The sequence below is a fragment of the Synchiropus splendidus genome, chromosome 10, assembly GCF_027744825.2.
Source record: "Synchiropus splendidus isolate RoL2022-P1 chromosome 10, RoL_Sspl_1.0, whole genome shotgun sequence".
NCBI classification, from domain to species: domain Eukaryota; kingdom Metazoa; phylum Chordata; class Actinopteri; order Syngnathiformes; family Callionymidae; genus Synchiropus; species Synchiropus splendidus.
In genome coordinates this window covers 22,789,577-22,809,484 of record NC_071343.1, presented here as the reverse complement: position 1 = coordinate 22,809,484, position 19,908 = coordinate 22,789,577, and the positions used below count along the sequence as shown (strand labels likewise).

Below are 19,908 nucleotides of genomic sequence, written 5' to 3'. Positions count from 1 at the left end.
TCGGCTGTGCTAGAGTGGGTCTTAAATGTGTCTCTAAATTTGGCGTCAAAATTGCAAATATTTTATCACAGTCCATAAGTCTTGTAAATGCATATATCACCAAAAACCAGTACAGTTTAAATGTGGCTGCCTGAATCATGATCAAGATAAAAATTCGGTTAATTGTTCTGCCCTAATGGGAACATATTGAGACCAAACATTATATGGATCGAGCCGTACAGGCAGTGATAAGGAACAAGGAACTAGATCTTATACAATATGTTTTAGATAAGTCTCAAAATTAAGGACTGAAAATCGAATACTTTAATCAAACTTTAATCAGTTTTGAATTATCACGCAGTGTGTATATCATCCAGACTTTGAACTTTTATCAGTTAGATTCCGGATTGAAAACATGGTTAAAAAAAGGGATCCCAACACGACGCAGGGGGGTTCTGTATGAGATCTAGAGTGCCCAGATGAAAGAATTCTAATCAAAGACAGACAGATTAATTGAAGAAGTATTGCATGTAAAAATCCCAGAAAACTTCAAACTCAGCATTGAGAGACAGGTAGTACATCTCGTCACGATGCCTACTTGATGCTTACCTGGGCAGATGCTCTGCACATCTTCCGGAGTGTGGGTTCAGGGCAGTCCATGGAAACGCTGAAGAAATGAAGTTGGCAAAACCCTGTTATTCCTGCAGAAAAGCTGGTCCCTGGACAGAGAGAAGTCGAGAACTCTGCTGTTGCCTTTATGATCTCGAATTGACACAAAAAAAACCCAGTGGATATTATTTTTGTCTTACTTGAGAATGCTGTGTACATGGTCGTGCATTACTGTTCCGCTGTTCGACTTGCAATGTTGTCCTTTTAGAAATGTTGGTGGCTGCCTTCCCGTGGAAGTGAAAACAAATTGTTTATTGATACACAAATCGATGCATGTATCGGGTTATGATAAGGCCGTCTTTGATTTATTAAGATGTTTGTTAGCCCTAAATTGATTAATGAGGTCACAATTCATGGAAGTTTTATATGTCTCAGTTTGTCTATCTTTAGCAGGGATTAATAGGATTAAGCAGATTTGGTCCAAAAATCTGCAGGCATGTATTGCTCTTGATCACCCATAGATGTCAGTGTTTGCTTTCTGTTATGTCCTTTGTGTCCTCGCATAGCTGATCACATCTTCAGCCAGGGACAGGACAGGCGCCAGAAGTGGCTCCAGGTTTTCGATAGGGTGGCGTTCAAGGACACCGCTGACTTGTTTAATCCCAGGAAGGCAGGATGAGAGCTGCAGCGGACATTCTGACAATAGCTGTCACCCTGCTGCACTGTTTCAGCCCTGTGTGCTCCTTTAGTTGATCTGAGGGTATTGTGTTCTATTCATAAGCTCTTTGGTTTTGGAAGATCTTAAGACAAGGAATGAAAGGACATTGTGAACTGAGGAACTTCCTCTGCCTTGTCGCTGCTATTCTCTCAGACATTACATTAAGAAGAGGCGCAGTCTCACAGGTCAGGAGCAGCATCCTGTTTTTCAGCCTCCACTTTAGCTATAGTTTCATATTCTACCCTTCGTGTCACATGTTCTCTTCTCCTCTGCCAGCAGCCGAGTGATTGGTAAGTGTCTGATAGTAGCATCTCAGACTCACTCAGGCCGCTTACGACTTTGGAGGACCTCACCGCTGTCATTTACTAGACGGACATGTTGTGGCCTTTTGAGACGACTGAAATAGATCCCCTCAGCCCTGGGACACAGAGACACTATTAACTTTGTGTTCCAACGGTTTCTTGATCCCCTCATCAGTCATGTTTCATCTGACAGCATTCTTCAATACTCATCATCTTAATCATCTCTCGTTGGCCACACTGCAGCGCTCTCAGACAACTGCTCGTCCTCTGCTTCCTCGTCATTCATCCTCATCACCTGCCACATTAGAGGCAATTTTTTCCTGACACATCCGTCCTGTGATCACTGTGCTGTATAGGAAAGTAGCTCCAGACTGAGGTGTGTGTCCACTCACAGTTTTACTAACTTCTGATGGCAAACATTTGAAAACAGGTGGCCCCGTAGCTAAGAAACATTCATCTACCCTGGAACAAAATGTAAATAACTGCGTGATTCCGAAAATAAATATGACTCCCCTGATTGCAAAGCTGAGGGTCCACAAAAATGAGATAAAGGTGGGCGTTGTTTTTGGCAGTATTGGCAATATTGCTTTTAATTTGACACATAATGCCCAGTGTTATGGATATAAAATGGATGGTGACCTCATGGTAGGTAAAATAACTTGATGTGGTTTGCACTGACGTATGATGCTTCATAGATTATATTATATTTTTTTCTGATGTGCTACACAAGATCACTTTCATTCTCTCCAAATTTACCATGCCGTCAGTCATGAAATATTCAAACTCTGGTTCAAATATGAGTGTCCCCAAGGCAGTCTCAGTCTGCGGTATAAGATTCTAGATTGTATGTGCATGGCGTGCAAACTGGGACTTAGTATAGGTGTCTTCCAGTCAGCATTGTGTTTGTTTGTCTTGTGGTGTCAGTCTTAAACAAGCTGTTTTGGTTAAGCTTTGAATCAAGAGTAAAGGTAATAAAAATATTTCATGCTTAAGAGTCAATTCTGTCCGCACTCTTTTCAACGTCTCCCATTCATTTCCAGGTTAATTCATGGAGGTCAGTTCCTGAATGGTTTAGCGGGCCCGACCATTATGAGCAGCGGACCGTTTCTCTCCACCACATGGTTTGCCCCCGACCAAAGAGCCACGGCCACTGCAGTAGCGTCTCTCTTCTGCTACCTCGGAGGAGCTGCATCATTTGTCGTTGGACCCCTAGTGGTCCCGCCCCCCTACAACAACCTGACAACCCCGAGGTGGGCAGTGGCAGCAGCAGGGGCCTCCGAAGTCACCATCCGTGACATGATCCAGCTGGTTATGTATGCAGGTATGAGCAGCATGCACTTGCCTCTGGAGTGCAAAGACGATCAATATCACTTCATGTCAGCCCATCAGGAGACATAAATACAATCAAAGGCGGAACGGTACAGCAACACTGAGAAATATGCCCCACTTTTATGACACACAACCACACATCTTAGAAATCGATTGCTGGGATTTATATGCTTTACTGGTTCAGAAAATTAAAAAGGTTCAAATTTGATACACAAGATTCCTCGAAAAATGAAGCAGCTATTTCACTTATACTTTCTTAACATCAAAGGAGAAAAATAACAAGGATTGAGAAACTGTTCCCCAAAAACCAACTCCTCTACCTCGTCAGTGTGGAGAATGCCAATGCAGTAATTTCTAACAATAGAGAGACCTGATAGAGACTTGCTTTGCTAATGCATGTACAGGGAAGGGAGTTCTGTTAGTGTTCTGTAATTGTGTCTGGTGCTGTCAAAGATCTGGAGCTTTACTTGGAGAGACGGGGAAAGGGAAATCTGCATGTCATCATGAGGTAAAACTTGTCAGTGAGTTAAACTAGCGGATGTCTTACATTTCCAAATATTCTTGTTTAGAAAAATTGAACGCAGGAGTATGTGAGCACATTCTAGCCCTTTTTTGTTTGTTAACTTCAGGTGTATAATTCAGATTTTAACAACTACGACCTGTGAGTGGTTATCATATTTTGTTGACCGCAGGAGGGCTAATATAAGAAATGCCCTTGGCATAACAAAAGTTTGAGGAAACACCTTGAGGTTATTGACAAGATACAATGGCTGGAGTCCAGAACTAATAAAATATCTTTAACACCACAGCACACTGATAGTCTGGCACTGGTGCAGCATTCTGCAAAATAATTTGAAATAAATCACTTCCTTCATTTTGTAGAAATTGTTAACACTGACTTTGGAAGATAATGAGGGTCCTGAAAAACTCTTTGCTTGAATGCGTAGTCATTTTCGCCCTTGTGGCTTTGCTGTTAGATTTCTGAGTGTGCGCATTTCATTTTCCACTCTAAGGAAAATATGGATGTTGTGTTGTGAAGGTCCGGTACAGGGTGCAAAGAGGTCGACATGGTCCACAACAGGATGGCTCTGTACATCCACCTGCTGATGACATCATGTAACTGTATGCGCTTTTTAAAAAACCTTTCATTATTAAATGAAACGTCGAAGTCACATTTTAAAGGCAGGTCTTATGCGACTGGAAACATCTGTGCCAACAGACAAACCTGGTAAATGTGGCTCCAGCTCAAGGAGGAACACAACATGAGTAGTTGCACTGAGCTTTTATGCTGTGGATGGCTGATGTAACATGTTAATTTCTGTATCTGCGTTTTCCGTTCTTCGTCCCGGTCTTCTGCTTGTTATCCGAGCTAATCATAAAGCCAGAGAAAATTACATTTCTGGATGATTTTTTTTCCCCCCAACTTAAAGTGGAGACAAAATTGACTCCATATTCTAAAGGTAGCCAGAACCATTTGGGTTAGAGGAGAACTTAGAAGGTTTTAGTGAGCATGAGTGAGCTTATGCAGCGCACCAGTCCAATAATTTTGTATGTTAGGTGCATAAAGCAGATAAAGCAGGCCCACGCACATTATGAGGACAATGGAGAAAAATACACTCAATCTTTAGTGTGGTACCTGCCCAAATGAAACTTCAAATTATTTTATGGATATCCTGCAAAAACTACTTTGGTAGAAAGGTGGGTAAACTTTGGAATAAATCCAACTTTCTAATGATAGAGGTAGATTGTTCCATCTGAAAATGTCACTTGGTCTTCAATTTACGGCGTGAAGTTTGCTGTATGGAGAGATCTATGGTTGCGGGTTATGTTAATGCCAGGGTATCTAAATCCTGAGACCTCAACTCTGCAGCGATGTCATTGCTTCTTGCATTTCAATGTGTTCTACTGTATATTCCAAGCTAATTCTTGAACCATTGGTCTGAGCTGCCAAATGTTCCCCATCTAGGAATGCTGTCATTGTATTCATATCAGCTGTAACTTCAGATGCATGCAGTTTGGAGTTACATGATTCAAACGTTTTGTTGATTTCCTGTGGACAAGTTAGTACTATTCCGTGATTGTCTTATAGGGATTAGATACAACCGTGCTTCCCTTTCAGTTGATGCCCTTAAAATGGTTGTTCTTATCACTGCATTCATGGAATTGACCTCAGGAATGCAGGATCTGTTTTTCTGCTTTTTTAGTGGAATGCAAATTAAACTCCAATTGAAGGATTCCCTAAAGTAATTCAGGTGAAGGGCTATGATCAACGATTAGATTAATTTTTGCCTTTTTATTTTTTTAGCACGAGATGTGAAGGAAATGATTTCTCCTCTCAAGAAATCTTATATTGTATGAGTATTGTATGACAAAGAGTATGAAATGGAGTCTGACAAATTTGTTTTCATGAAGAAATCAATAGATTTAGAACAGTGGTCCGGGTCTAAAGGTCAGCCTTTGTGATTCCCATCAAAGGATATTTCCATTTGTAGTACATAGGACATGGTCAGGGATTACAATAGCCAAATAATGATGCAGTGGTTTTTGTTGTTAATGAAATCAGGTTGTACATGAAATACTGCAAGATTTTTCTGCTAAATATAAATACCAATCTGCACCGTTATGTGAATGATGTGCTGATAAATCTGTGTATTTAAACAGCTGATGTCCTTACTCACTGTCATGTACTCACCGTCGTGTCTCTTGGTTTTTGTCTGCAGAGCTGGGTGCAGTGGCTGCTCTTTTCACAGCCATTGTGTTCTACTTCCCATCGCGACCTCCAATGCCTCCCAGTGTGGCAGCAGCCAGTCAGAGACTCAGCTACAGGAGCAGTATTTGCAGACTCCTCAGGTGAGAACACGAGTAGACAAGCTCAGTCTCAGTCAGGACCCTCCAGTTTGCTGATGTTAGCCGAAAGATAGAGGTGGCTAGAGATTGGATCTGCATGTTCAAAAATACTTGCTGATGGATATGGGCTCAGTGTGGATGCACATCATGCTGATTCATGATGATTTGTTTACTATCACCATCATCATGAAATGAGACTATTAACTAGGGTTGTTGTGACATTCACGTAAGTTATTCGATACTCAAAACCATTTACTATACTGCATGGGTAGAAAAAAACTAATTACAGAGGTATTAAAAACATTTTTATTCCCATGAAAAACCTCTGCTAAATAAGCAATTAAATTAAATAATTAAATAAGAATGATATATCAGAATGATTTCTGGGGAAAAACAAAAAAAAAACAATGAAAAAACAAACAATAATATTTTCACTACTTAGTTAGGAATTTAAAATAAATATCCACAATATCTGTTTATTTTCAAAACTCCAGGAGACCTGGGATCATATTTAACTGTCTTTTAAACAACGAGTTTAATTGCATGTTGATGTCGCTATGCTTCAGTCTGCATCTTTATTGAAAGAAAACATGTTTGAGTTTTGTTAGTGAGCTAAAGGCTGCTCAAGCCGTAGGTAATGGCTAATAGCAAAACACAAGCTAGACACTGCTAGCATGGAGTGCAGCAAATAACATTCGAACCAACGATAGTGTGTCACCAGCCAGACCAACGTGAGGAATCGGTCTCATGCAGACTAATAATGAACAGGAACTTGACTATACAACATCACATGCTGCAAATAAGTATTTGAACACCTGTCTGTTGGCCAGACTTGTGAGCCTCGAAGACCTGTTAGTCACCTTTAAAAAGTCCACCTCCACTCCACTTATTCTCCTAAATTAGAAGCTCCTGTGTGAGGTGGTCAGCTGTACGAAAACACCTGTCCACCCCAAATAATCAGTACGACTCCAACTAACATGGCAAAGACCAAAACCAAAGAGCTGTCCAAAGACACAATGGCAATCCGCAAGGCTGGAAAGTGTTACGGGACAATTGCCAAGCAGCTTGGAGCACAAAGATCCACTGATGGAGCAATTATTAGAAAGTGGAAGAAGCTAAACATGACTGTCAATATCCCTCGGACTGGGGTGCCTAGCAAGATCTCACCGTGTGGGTTCTCACTGATCCTAAGAAAGGTGAGGAATCAGCCATGAACTACACGGGAGGAGGAGCTGGTCAATGACCTGAAAAGAGCTGGGACCACTATTTCCAAGGTTACTGTTGGTAATACACTACGACGTCATGGTTTAAAATCATGCGTGGCATGGAAGGTTCCCCTGCTTATTTGGATGATCCAGAGGAGTCATGGGGTGAAGTCTTATGGTCAGATGAGACCAACATGGAACTTTTTGGTCTTAATTCCACTCGTCGTGTTTGGAAGAAAAATAATGATGTGTACCATGCCAAGAACACCACCCATAATATGAAGCATGGGGGTGGTAGCATCTTGCTTTGGGGTTGTTTTTCTGCACATGGGACTGGATGACTGTACTCTATTAAGGAGAGGATGGACGGGGCCATGTATTGCAAGACTTAGGGGAACAACCTCCTTCCTCGGTTTGAGGATTGAGCTCTGTGTTTCTCAGTGACAGCCCAGAAACCTGACTGAACTTGAGAGGATCTGTGTTGAGGAGTGAGCCAAACTCCCTGCTGCAGTGTGTGCAAACCTGGTGAAAAATAACAGGACACTTTTGACCTCTGTAATTGGAAACGAAGCCTACTGCACCAATTATGAACATTGATTTTTTCATGTGTTCAAATACTTATTTGCAGCAGTATCATACAAATAAATCATACTGGATTTTTTTTAGATTATGTTTCTCTGATTCTGCTCCTGCGATGACAATTTCAGACCCCTCCATCATTTCTAAGTCGGAGACCTTGCGAAATCGCAGGGTGTTCAAATACTTATTTTCGCATCTTGATCTTGTCCTTTGTGCAGTTCACGTCAAAGTAAATAGACTTTTAGAAACAGCAGGAGCTGAAAGTTAAGGAAGCTTTAGATGGACATCGAAAATCAGATATGTTGTATTTATGCTTGCTACAAAACAATTCTAATGTTGAAGAAGCTATTGCTTTTAGCTGTAAATGGACAATTTAGAGTGCGTTTTTCTACCGGTTCAACTCTTCGATAATGTCACACAATCTGTGGCCAACTTGATTTTTATCAAATGAACTGTTGCTCTCCCTGTGGAGTCACTACTCACTTAATGCAATAATGCAATGCAGTGGCTAATGCTATTTCCCGCGTAAATCTGTGTGTTCCCCTCCCAACACAATTCTTATCTGTTCTGTGTAAAGAAATCATCTGTTCAAGTGACATCTGTGATAATGACAAAGACCCAGTTAGTGGAAGATTTCATTTTATCAGCTTTGTCTCATTTCTGCTGGAACTAATGGGGCCTGGGGAGAGTTTGTCAGCAAAGACTCAAGACTCATTCTAAAAAAATGAAATGTAATAATGTATTGCAAGTTATACAACCCTCCTCTCACCACCTCTTTTTGGGCCCGCGAGCACCTGCTACTGTCTATTGCCTTGTTCTTGCCCTGAGAATAAAGGCAGAGGAGACCCATCTCCGGAGCTACACGGTTGCTGCTGGGCTGTGGAAGCAAAAATAACTTCACTGTAGTTACTCAAATTTGGCCTGTACCCAGCATCAACTTTCTGGGCTTCAGCACACTCAGAGGGACCACAACCCACAACCAGTCCAAATACCTGGTTTTGGACACGTAGCCTTGCTAAAGGGGTTTTCTGTTCCACTCACGATAGGCAGTGTTCCAGTGAACAGTTTGGACCAAGTGTTGAACTTTTGTCCAGAGGCGTTCAAACATGAACTACAACTCAAACTGAATGTTATTCCTGTGAATAAGCAGAGCAGTGGCTTGAAGTTGAATAGGAAGGGAATCAGCTTGTACTCCTACTCAGAGCAAAAGCTATAGTTGTAACCCCCATGAAGTTTTACACTAACAAGCTCTGGAATAAGACTTGGGTGACTTTCTCCTCTTATCTCACCCCAGTTATGCCACCTCCATATTCACATTCAACTATCATCTTTGTGTTTTTACACAACAATGCAAAAACATCCCAAACAAAAGCAAGAAATGAGGCTGCATACATGCGGAGAACAATGGTGCTGTCATGCAGCACACACTATAGATGGTGTCTCGATGTTCACTTATAACTCTTCTTTTTCAAGTGTTGCCAGAACACGTTGGGCCTGTTCGACGTGAAGACTAAAGTGTATTTGAGATTGCAGTCGCTGTTTAAATGTATTTGTGACTGTATTTCATTGGGGATCACGGCAGCACATCACCCAGCGCTGTAATGTGATTGCAGTGGTCATCATTTGTGCATTTCATTCGTAATGTTGATGTTGATTTTAGCTTTATCTTCATGACATTAATATCCCTAAAGATGAGAATTTAGATTCATAGTTGAAGTAAAACACAGGTTGCTGATATAGTTAGCAGACGGCATACACCTGTAACTTCTACTTGGGGGCGTGTTTTATCAAGGTTACAGAGTAGGAGAAAACTGGAGGGCAAATGAGCAAATTTGGCTTCAGATTCTGAAGAGGAATATTCACATTGATGAAAGTGTGAATCCATCTATAGAGATAGAAATATTTTGCTGCCTCTGTGTACAGACAGCAATTCTGTTCGTTCTGACAGTCCACAAGCAGCACATCCTGTACCTGTTCTTGACCCGGTAAGTTTCTCTGGGTCCGTGGTGGTGTGATGGTCAAACACAGCTTGTTGAGAATGTTGCGGAAATAACAGCAACAGTAATATCTTCAGACGCAGAGAAGGCTTTTGATCAGGTACAAAGGCCTAACCTGTTTTACACTTGAGATTCGGATACAGTAAAAAAAAAATCAACTGGATTTGATTATTACACTCCTTAAGCGGTCAATCAGAATATTCTCCTCTTTTCAGATCCACCAGATGAGGATGCCCTCTTAGCCCACCACTGTTTGCCGTTGAACTGTTGACCATAGCTGTCTATGCTAAATATATCAAAAAATGATGTGGAACACAGGGTCTCGCTTTTCACAGGCGTTTCATATTATACATTTCAAACTTATTCACATAAATAACTGAAATACTCAAGATTTTTGACATTCAGTTTCATATGAGAGTATAAACATAACATAAAACATAAAATAAACTAAAAATAAAAGTAAATTAATCCATCTTAATACAGGATTAAAAGCATTACACATTGCACCGTTTACCTGTTACAGCGGCACATGACGTGACGCACATGACATGAATTTTGTGCATCTAGAAAAGAAAAATTACAAATATGTCTCTTAAAAGCTAACTTTTTGGTTTGTTTGGAATGAATGCAAAATGATTTTTAGCGCTGGTCACTGCCACCTCTTAATTTTGCGGCAAGAATAGACTCCCAAATCCTCATACCTCTTTCAATCAATACCAATTTTTGGCCCACATACTTTTTTCGGAAAATGGATTTTTGCAATTTGGGAAAAGAACTCAAGAATAAGTAAAGAACCTCGACAGAGCTCTACATCATGTGGAGGGTGTCATGATCGCTCAGGGAGTCTGACCCAAGTGCTGGATTGTTGCCAGTTCACAGAAAACTCTGAACCATCAGAGTATGAATTTACAATGAATTTAATATAGGAAACACAAATGATACACGAACAGGAACGAAGAATCAAGCACGTTGACACCAGAAGTGGAGCGAGGAAGACAAACACATAGTGAAAGGGTCTAAGCTGCAACGATTAGTTGATGTCGATAATGCCGACGTCAAAATCTGTGCGTCGATGCATCATGTTGCTGTAAACACACACGGGCCCAGGATGGGCATTGAGAACTGGTTGTTATTGAGAAGCAGTGAGAAGCTATCACATTCTCGGGAGTCATTAAGATATGTTAATGTCTGCTCCTTTAATTGGTTCCTGACTGAGGTCCAACTCCAACTTGCTGCCGTTGCTGCACGACGGGTCGTAGTGTTCATAAGTGTGGCTTTGTTTTGTTTGCGAAGATAAAGCATCTTAAGGATGGGCAAACCCCTTGTAGAACGATGAAAGAGCGGTCCTTGTTTGGTCTGTGATGCCAAGCCTAATTTTAAGTATTATTATTGGGCCGCTAATGTCCATTCTATTCAGTACTGGACTAACTTTTAAGGTTCCCGCAAGTCCCCCTAGCTATGGAAGCAACATCAATCCCCCTTAACAAAACAGGGTTGAAGAGAGAAAAACTGTTTTTCTCTCTTCAACCCTGTGATGAAAGAGTTAATTACACAAAATTGGAATCCAGAATCTAGATTCAACATCTCTGGATGGGATCAAGGTGGTTTGGCAGGAAGAGATTAGGGAGAAAGTATCTGAAGACCAATGGGACAGAAGTCTGAAACATGCTCATACTTTGCCTGACACAGACTGAGCCAGTGCAAGATTGTTCACCACACACTCAGGACAAGACTGAAACTCTCTAAAATATTTGATCAGCCTACATTGATTCAGTTTGTGTCAAGTACCATAATAAAACAGCTAACAATGTCCATGTGTTTTGGTCATGTACATCTCTGACCAGTTATTGGGAGGGGTCCTTCAGGACAATGTCACAGCTTTATTTGGCATCTCTCAACTGCCTCTCAACTGCCTCTCGCCTCCCTGGCTTTCACGACATTACTGGCCCGACGTCTTTTGCTTGACCCGATTCAAATGACTGCATCCCACACATCATGGCTGAAAGAGGTGCTTAGCAACTTGCAATTGGAAAAAAATAAAACACTTTGTCTGTCTGAGGTAGAAAAATGCAATTGACTGTTATACCTTAAGATAAACCTAGCATCATTACTGTTCATCTTGAATGCTTGTTTGAATGTGTGATTAGATATAACAGATATATATGTGTGTGTGCGTGCGTGCGTGCGTGCGTGCGTGCGTGCGTGCGTGCGTGCGTGCGTGCGCGTGAGGTTAATCCTCAATTAGGATTGAGGATTAAAAGTTTGAGAGAAAAAGTGTCACCAGTCACCATAATCGGAAAAATGTGCGTGAGTCATGCAATAGTCAAAGCAAAAGTCGACGAAACGCAAAGAAAATGCTCATGCATTTGGTAGTAATTTAGTTTTAAAATAAGCTTACACAGTGCATGTATGTTTCTTTGATTCATTTTCCTGATGTCAGGAAAGACTCGTACAAAAGTTGTAGCCTACTCTGATTTTTGAGGGATTAATGCTGCACTGGATGAACTACTCCACAGCTGTGCCAATGCGCTTGAGCGACTTTTTTTACCCTAAGATTGTGATCAATTTTGCTTTCCTAGACCCTCCTACAAAGGCTTCATAGATTATCTGTTTATGACTATGTGTGTGGAATTCGGTGGATGAAGTGAGTTGACCCATTGGGGCCACTTCAATGGCATAAGGACAAAACATGATTGGATGAATTGCGCTCGGGGGAATTGGCTTGCCATCACAAAAGATTGACCAAGACTCTCACGTGAGTGCGGTAGTTCCTCAGAGACCTGTGCCTCCAGCGCCGTGACAGTGCTCATATTGTGCCAACATGCTTGTGATTAGATGTGTTGTTTCGTTTAGTGGTGCAGTGTCTGAACACTGGTTAATGACAGTCATCCAGACGGCTTCCAGCTGCGCACATCTGCCATCACAGCAGCAATCTAATTCGAATATTCAGTGTCTGTACAAGGTGCGAACTTATCATGGCATAGGTGTCCAGGGTGCCCGAGCGCTGCAGGCTGCCTTGCCTTCTCCCCCAAGTCTTCATTTTGATGCATTGAACCCCAGCTGGGTCTTCCAAGGACTTAGCCGATGACTCTGGTGTTAGGAGGGTTTTCCACAAATATTTTATCACTAGCAGCAAATGGAGAAAAATATGTCCTGGCTTTTACTCTGCATCTTGCATATGTTTTGATTGTCTCAATAAGAACCCAGACTGAGGCTGAGGTGCTATTGATTTGCTGCTCCTCCAGCAAGGTTAATGAAAAGGGGAAAGAGAAGTCGCTCCATCATTGTTCTTTTATGACAATATCTACAAACTTCTTTGGACCTATCAGGCAGCATGTTTGCAGACAGGAAACAATGTGATATACTGTATTTTGATGTGCGTTGCTGGAAGGGAAGGCAAAGGGCATGCATGTGTTTAGAACAACAATGCTGTCTGCAGTGCAGGTTATTGTGTCTCGAGACAACTCAAAGACGAAGAAGTATGCCAGTGAAGTTTATCTGCATGTTGAGCATTCTGAAGCCAGAAGTGAGGGAGCATGCGGGAGGCCTACAAGGTGTTTTCGCAGATGTCCCAGCATGATACTGCTCTGGAGGCTGCCTTTTGAATAATGAGCAAAACACAGTAAGAATAAATGTGGGAGGTGCAACATAGCCATAAATAATTTCAAGACAGAAATACAAAACAGTCTTTGGATGGAGTGCAGTGATTCTAAACATATCGCTGAGGTCGAGAAGGTGTCGCCCATTTAAATAAGCATGCGTCCGTAATGGGCAGAGGTGATTAGAGCTGGGTTGGAGACCAATGAGAGAGAGTGATGCAGGAAGTGAGCCTGTTTACATTTGTGAAGTTACTATTGCTGCACAAGTAAGAAGAGAGTTAGCAGGTGATGTTAAGTCTCTCGGTCATTTACTTAGTGTTTAATACTGAAACATCCTACTGGATTTAAAGTTACCTCCTTATTTGTGTTGATGGTTGTTTATGTTGATAAACAAGAGGCTCATGAAATCATTAAACAGACCTTTGTGGCTCCTCACTGTGACCAGATTTGATAATTGAAGCAAACGCTGCAGGTGCTTATGAAGAAATGATTCCTTTCATGCTGCTTGGGAAAATTGTTGATTTTCTCTGCTGCCATGCAGTGTAAACACTAATCCCGTGTTTGCCTACTAATTTGACATTGTAGGTGCTTGATGTGCTCTGGTTTTGCCACTCTCCTTGTACATTGTACATCATCATACGATCTAGTGCAGTGATCTTTACAGTATTAGTATAGTCTTCCATGTTAATCTGATTTTAGCTTCTCTGGTGGATGTTCAGACTTAACTCCATGTCTTCTTTTAAGAGTTCAAGTATGTTTGGGTGTCATACTGCATGTCATATAATGCAAATACATCAAGAATACTACTACTATTGATTTACATTTTTTTTGTCAAATTAGTAATAACAAAGATTCAGACTTAAATGTGTTAATTTCATTATTTACTGATACCATAACAACTGTTATAAATGGTGATTGAAAAACAAAAGATCAAGCACATGTTGAACAAACATGACACCACTGCCACAGATTTCACTTTCAACATTCCAAATTTAGCTTGGGTAATCTCTGCATATGCTGATGTTTATGATCCTTGTACTGCCTACTGGTTTACGTATACAGTGTTCCATCGTTTGTTGTGGGGGTTATGAATAGAACACTCTTCGGCCATGTCTTTTTTGTTTAGATAATGTGAAATTATCCTGTGGATACGTCACGTGGTTGAGGAAAGGAAAACTTTACAGTGCACAATTTTTTCCATCGTTGCTTATGTTGAAACCCCAATAAGAACAGCCCTGCTGGGAGTGTTGGGGGTTACTAAACTTTATCAGTGCCATTAATCAAGAGCGCATGAAATATGTTTAATAAATTGTCTTAATCATAATGTAGTAACATAAGTTGTGCAAATGAGAACCCTGGAGGAACTTTGTTTACACTGGCAGCACTTAAATGAATATGTCACTGTTTGGAACAGCAGCTAGGGAACTCCTGGGATGGAAATCAGACGCTCTAGCGTAAAGAGGGTTTACTGTGAGAATGTGTATTATTTTGAGAGTTCAAACAGTCAAAGCTCCGAGGTGTCGTCTGAGGATGTACAGATATGATCATGTAATATTGTCTGTAGTTACCAGCTAAAGCAGATGAGGCTCTTTATGGGACAGTTTTCATGGGTGCTTAAATTTCACGCTTTATTTTAAACAGGGTTTTTTCCTCCATTTTTTGCCACTCAGCAAAATATTTTCTCAGTTTTTTTTACTGTAATCTGGCAGGTTCATAGTACACAGACTCTTTATAGAGCGTGAAAGCTGGCCTCGTCTTTGTTGCTCATATGAATTTGTGATGTTCAACCCTTCCTGCTAGCTGTATATGCAGTATATCTATGTGAGCCTCTTGAAGAGCTAAAGAACAGGCCTATCTAAATAAGTCATTCAACAAAACTGCCGTGGTCTAGAGGCATCCCATCATGTGTAGCAGGAAAGGTCTGTTGAATCTGAAATTGTCTTGTACAGTGTTTTCTATGCATCTCACTTTGGATAAAGAGGGTGTGTCCTGTGAGGGCCACTACCAGGCTAAAATTGGTCACCCAGTGGCAGGCTGCAATACTGCATCCCGAGGGCTGCAAATGGCACAGTTTGAGACTCCTGGTCTCGTAAGAAGCCTACAGGAATGAGGTCTAAAATTTGTTTTTCAACAAACTGTTTTGTCTCAGTAAAAACTCTTTCTTTCTTCTCTCCTCCTCAGTAACCTGCGGTTCTTGATGATAGCGCTGGCCTACGCTGTGCCCACAGGTGTGATCGCAGGATGGTCGGGGGTTCTTGACATGATCTTAACTCCGGCAGAAGTCAGCCAGGTACGCACTGCCTTGTTTCAAGTCCAGTCAAACAGCAAACTGTGCAACAAAGTGGTCCACTGTCCTTCTGCCGCATTTGCCGCATCTCCGCTAATACATTATAATTACATTTGACGTTTATTTCTCTGCATTGTATTACATTCCTTCCAACACATATAGCGCAGTCAACAATTTGTCTTACATTTCACAGACTAAATAGGAGGAGAGTGAAGAACAGTTCTGACAATTTCTGCCTTCTTCTATTTTCCTGTAAAGTGTGTGTATAGTTGATGGGACATTTTAAAAGACCCACCCACCTTAATCTTGGCTTTCACTTGACTGTGAATCCTTGGATATAATATGTGACTGAATCTTGTATTGTTGTAAATTCTAATTTAAAGTGGTGTTAACTCCAAAAACCTACATTTCTTTTCGGAAGCCCATCGTGAGCCAATCATGAATTGATTTCTCTGAATACAAATGATTTGGTCTTAGTCACATTTTGCTAAAGCATTTGCTGGTCTGTTTGCATCATTTGCAATGTTTCTTTGCTCCATACTTAGTGAAAATGTGTCTTTTACTCGTCAATGTCTTTTAATTCATTAAAAGACAGCTCATGTTCCCTGAACAAACATGGCATCACTGCCACAATTTCAAATTGAACATTTCAAGTTTAGCCTGAGACATGCATATGCTGATATGTCACTTTTCAAGCAGTATGTTCCTTGTTAGACATGAAGTTACATGAAGCAATGTCCCACTAACGCTGTTATAACTTTGTTATTGCTAAATTAAATTATTTTTAAAAAGTGAATTCAGAAATTTTGTTTTGTTCGAAAATTGTAGGTCTTAATTTTCCATTTAATTGTATTCCGTAGACATTTTTTTCAGATAAGTGTTCCTGACCTCTGTCTTTTCGCAGATGAGGTCGTCCCAGTCTGTGTTAGCAAAGCAGGAATCTAAGCACTTCCAGGAACCTTTTTCAGAAAATGACACAAATGCGATTCATTATAGATTCCCAATTCACTTCATTATTGATTTTCTACTTGTAAAACTTTGCAAGGTTTCCATACTGATGCCTTTATACATGCATGCCATCCTTTTGCAATTCCGAGGGACTCCATCCTTTGAGAATTATGTGTGACTCTTCGCTAGACAGCAAGAAATTCTTGTAAGACACTGATATGTTCAACCCTCTTTATCCTCCATTGTTTTTCCTCCACTTAACCTGACCCGTTCCTTATTTCTCAATCCACCACCTCTCTCATTAAATAGTAATCTCCTGCACATCCTTGGTCCATTATTGGTGGTCTTTCTTTTGTCTTGCAGAACTTTTATTGCCCAGCTCAGCTGTAGTTTGTAATAGATATCTCCTTTGTATGTCCCCTACAGATTCTCCCACATTGCTAGCATCTCTTGTCCTTCAACTGACCTTAATCTCCTACTGCTGCACTGTCTACTATCTGACAGACGTGTCCTATCTGACAAAGCCGAACCTCTGGCAACGGCTAAATCACATTCCACCTTGGCTTGACTGACGCATAGTCGTTCTTGAAGAATAAAATATCCAAAATTTAGTGTCTGTGGGATGGTTGTTGTTGCGTAACAAATTGATCTGAAGAACTCCCACATGCTTTTGTGCAGTTCCTGATAATTAGGCAGTTTTTGAGTAGAAGTTCACTTGACAATAGTCAAGAGAAGTGTGACACTTCGTTACACTGTACCACCAGCACTTCTCAGATTTCACTTGGATGTCCTGTCTAAAAAGGTTTCTGTGTTCTTACACTGTCTGCAAGTTGAGAGATAAAAAAAGAATAGCATAGATAATCTACTAGTCATGCACACTGTCCCTTGAATTTCGTTCCAGTGTGCTGATGAAATATTTCAAAGTAAAAAAGTACAGTATAAAGTTCTTGTTCTCTGTGTCACATACTCAGTGACTTGAATTGAACTTGGCATTATGTTTATTTTGGCGTATGTGGGGAAACTTTCCGTGGGGTTGGAATTGTGGTTTGGTAGGGGCCTCGGTATATTGCTGTGGGATCATGGCAAAAATTTTTATCATGTTTAGGTGAACCTTCTACCTCGGTTTCAGTTAACGTACGGTTATCTCAATCTCAGCTTGTTTTGTCTTAAATTATATTTACCCTTATAAAAACATAAATCAGTTTATGCACATTCACAAGGTGGAAAATCACCTTCTGTGAGTAAAATATTGGGACTGAGTTGTTTCCATGATTGAGAGCTTGCATCATTTGAAACCTCTGATTGGATGGTGTAGAAGAAACTACAGCTGGAGATGGATTAAATAACCAACATCCAACTAATTTTACCATCGGGAGTCAGTGAAAGAAAAGTTGATCTATTACATTTCAGTCAAAATTCAACACTGTATCAGTGCAGACTTTGAATCTCGCTTTACGCTGAAGCATATCTGCGACACCACGGACAACAAGGAAATGATCCAATAAAGGAGTACACGTGTGAGACATGGGTTGGGCGCTCCAGATATTCTTCGACTGTTGTAGAACAGCTCCTGCTCACCAGCTAATGTGCGATGCCTTTGTGAATGGTGAATTGGGATGCTAGAATTTTCTACTGCCATCTCACAAAGCATGCCTAAGCTCGTTGTCATGCTTTTGCTTTCAAAATTGCCGCCTTTGTGATTCGAAAATGCATTCTATTACACCGTTATGCAGATTTGAATCCCAAAAAATTTCAGACATACTCAACAGGGATACCGTCAAGGAATGTAGTCAAGGCGGTTGGCTTTCTTGACTACAAAGCGCTGTGGGAAACCCTGCACTTTTCCCACAGACACTCAGGATATGCCTGAACAACTGACAAAATTTCTTTCACAAGACAATTGCGTTCTACTCAGCTCCGTGTTTGAATGTTTCCTTATCCTTCCACATGGCAGACTGAACAGGACATGTATATATATATATATATATATATATATATATATATATACATATATATATGTATATATATATATCAGGTGGCTGCTACTTCTTCTACAGATTTTAAGACAGACCTCACACTTAGTCACACGCGGCTTTCAGTTGTGTGGCAGTTAAAACCTGTAAATATCGGTTTTGTTTCTGCTAATCGCCGAGCCCTTGTGTGGTGTCTTGTGCCACTTGCTGCAGGAAGCCAGAGGGTGGAGAAGGTGTTGACCTTTTTTTGCCATCTGAGTCTGTGGTGTTTGTTCCTGTCTCAGCTCCCCAGTTTTCTCTCCTATTCAGAGATTTTCCCATTGCACGTTGAGTATTCTGCTTTGTCATCAGTTAAGGAGGACTCCTCCCTTTCAGGACCATTGGAAAGGATGTACAACACTATGCCGTTCGTTCTTCTAACCCGCCCCTCCCCAAACGTCCTTCATGTCATAAAATGTCTGAAATAAAATAGTTTTTGATGTAACAGTTTAAGTTGTGATAGAATTTTCACACCGTGCCAAGGACTGTGGTCATGTGTCCACAGCCGTGGGTTGTACTATACAATGCTGAGCTCATTCTGTACCAGGATGGCTCACACCATTGAAAACTGTCATTTCAAATGAGCCATGTAAATATGTTTCTCAGAGGTGTAGCAAAACTGACCACTCATTACTGACCTCATCCCTACTTGAAAATAGGCCAGAATGGTGGAAACTTAATCTAAAAGCATTAAGGTAAGATGCCAGTCAAAAATATGAGTTCTGAGAAATATTTTATTTTCTCTTCATATCACGGGTTGCCACAGCAAATCAGCCCACTCCACCTTAACCTTTCCTGCTCATCCTCCTGTGTCACACTGATCTTTTTCAAGTGACGCCTGGGCTTAAGAATGTCCAGGTCTGCTCTCCTGGCTTCAGTGGTAATAACTTCCTTATTGTGAAGCATTTTTTTCCCAGCTTGCAACCACATTTTCTGTCCACCACTGTCTCTGTCTCTCATGAGTCTTGCGCCACTTCCCTCTGTCTTCATTTTAAATGAGGTTAGCAGTTTCACTCTAAACCTTACATTAATTCAAGGTTCTGTTAAAAGGGTTTAAAATGTTTTCTGCATGTTTCAGGCTTTGCTTTGCTTATCTGTTTTCAAATCAGTTCTGCAGTGCCCTCCACGTGGAAAAAAAGGATTTCATAGATGTTTTTCTTAGCTAGCTATGCCGTGTGATTGAGTGGGGACCGCCGCAGCTTCGAGGCAGAGGAAACACTTGTCATCAGAAGGAGGAAGAATGAGGGAACAGATTGAATTTGAAACAAAACTTGGTCTTGTTTGCGGTTGGAAAACTTTCTGACTTTCTATCATGGTGTCAAAAGAAGCCTGCCCTAGAGATTAGAAGTGTTGGAGCTGTCAAAGTGAGTTTTCTGAAGTTTTACTGCTTGTTGACCTCAGGTGATTACCCTGACCTGATTGAGTCAGTAAATGACAAAGATGGCGGCTTCACCCCAAATTCATCTTGGAGCAAAATGTCACCGCTGGACTGATCTG

General features: G+C 40.9%; 1 protein-coding gene across 1 annotated transcript in view; it reads left to right on the top strand.

Moving 5' to 3' along the window:
- The window catches only part of slc49a4 (solute carrier family 49 member 4), a 56,353-nt gene that overhangs the window by 11,696 nt on the left and 24,749 nt on the right, over positions 1-19,908 (top strand). Inside the window, exons 3-5 of the mRNA XM_053877389.1 lie at positions 2,649-2,929; positions 5,658-5,787; positions 15,346-15,454. Coding sequence (XP_053733364.1) covers positions 2,649-2,929; positions 5,658-5,787; positions 15,346-15,454 — 520 coding nt within the window. The remainder of the gene's footprint in view (positions 1-2,648; positions 2,930-5,657; positions 5,788-15,345; positions 15,455-19,908) is intronic.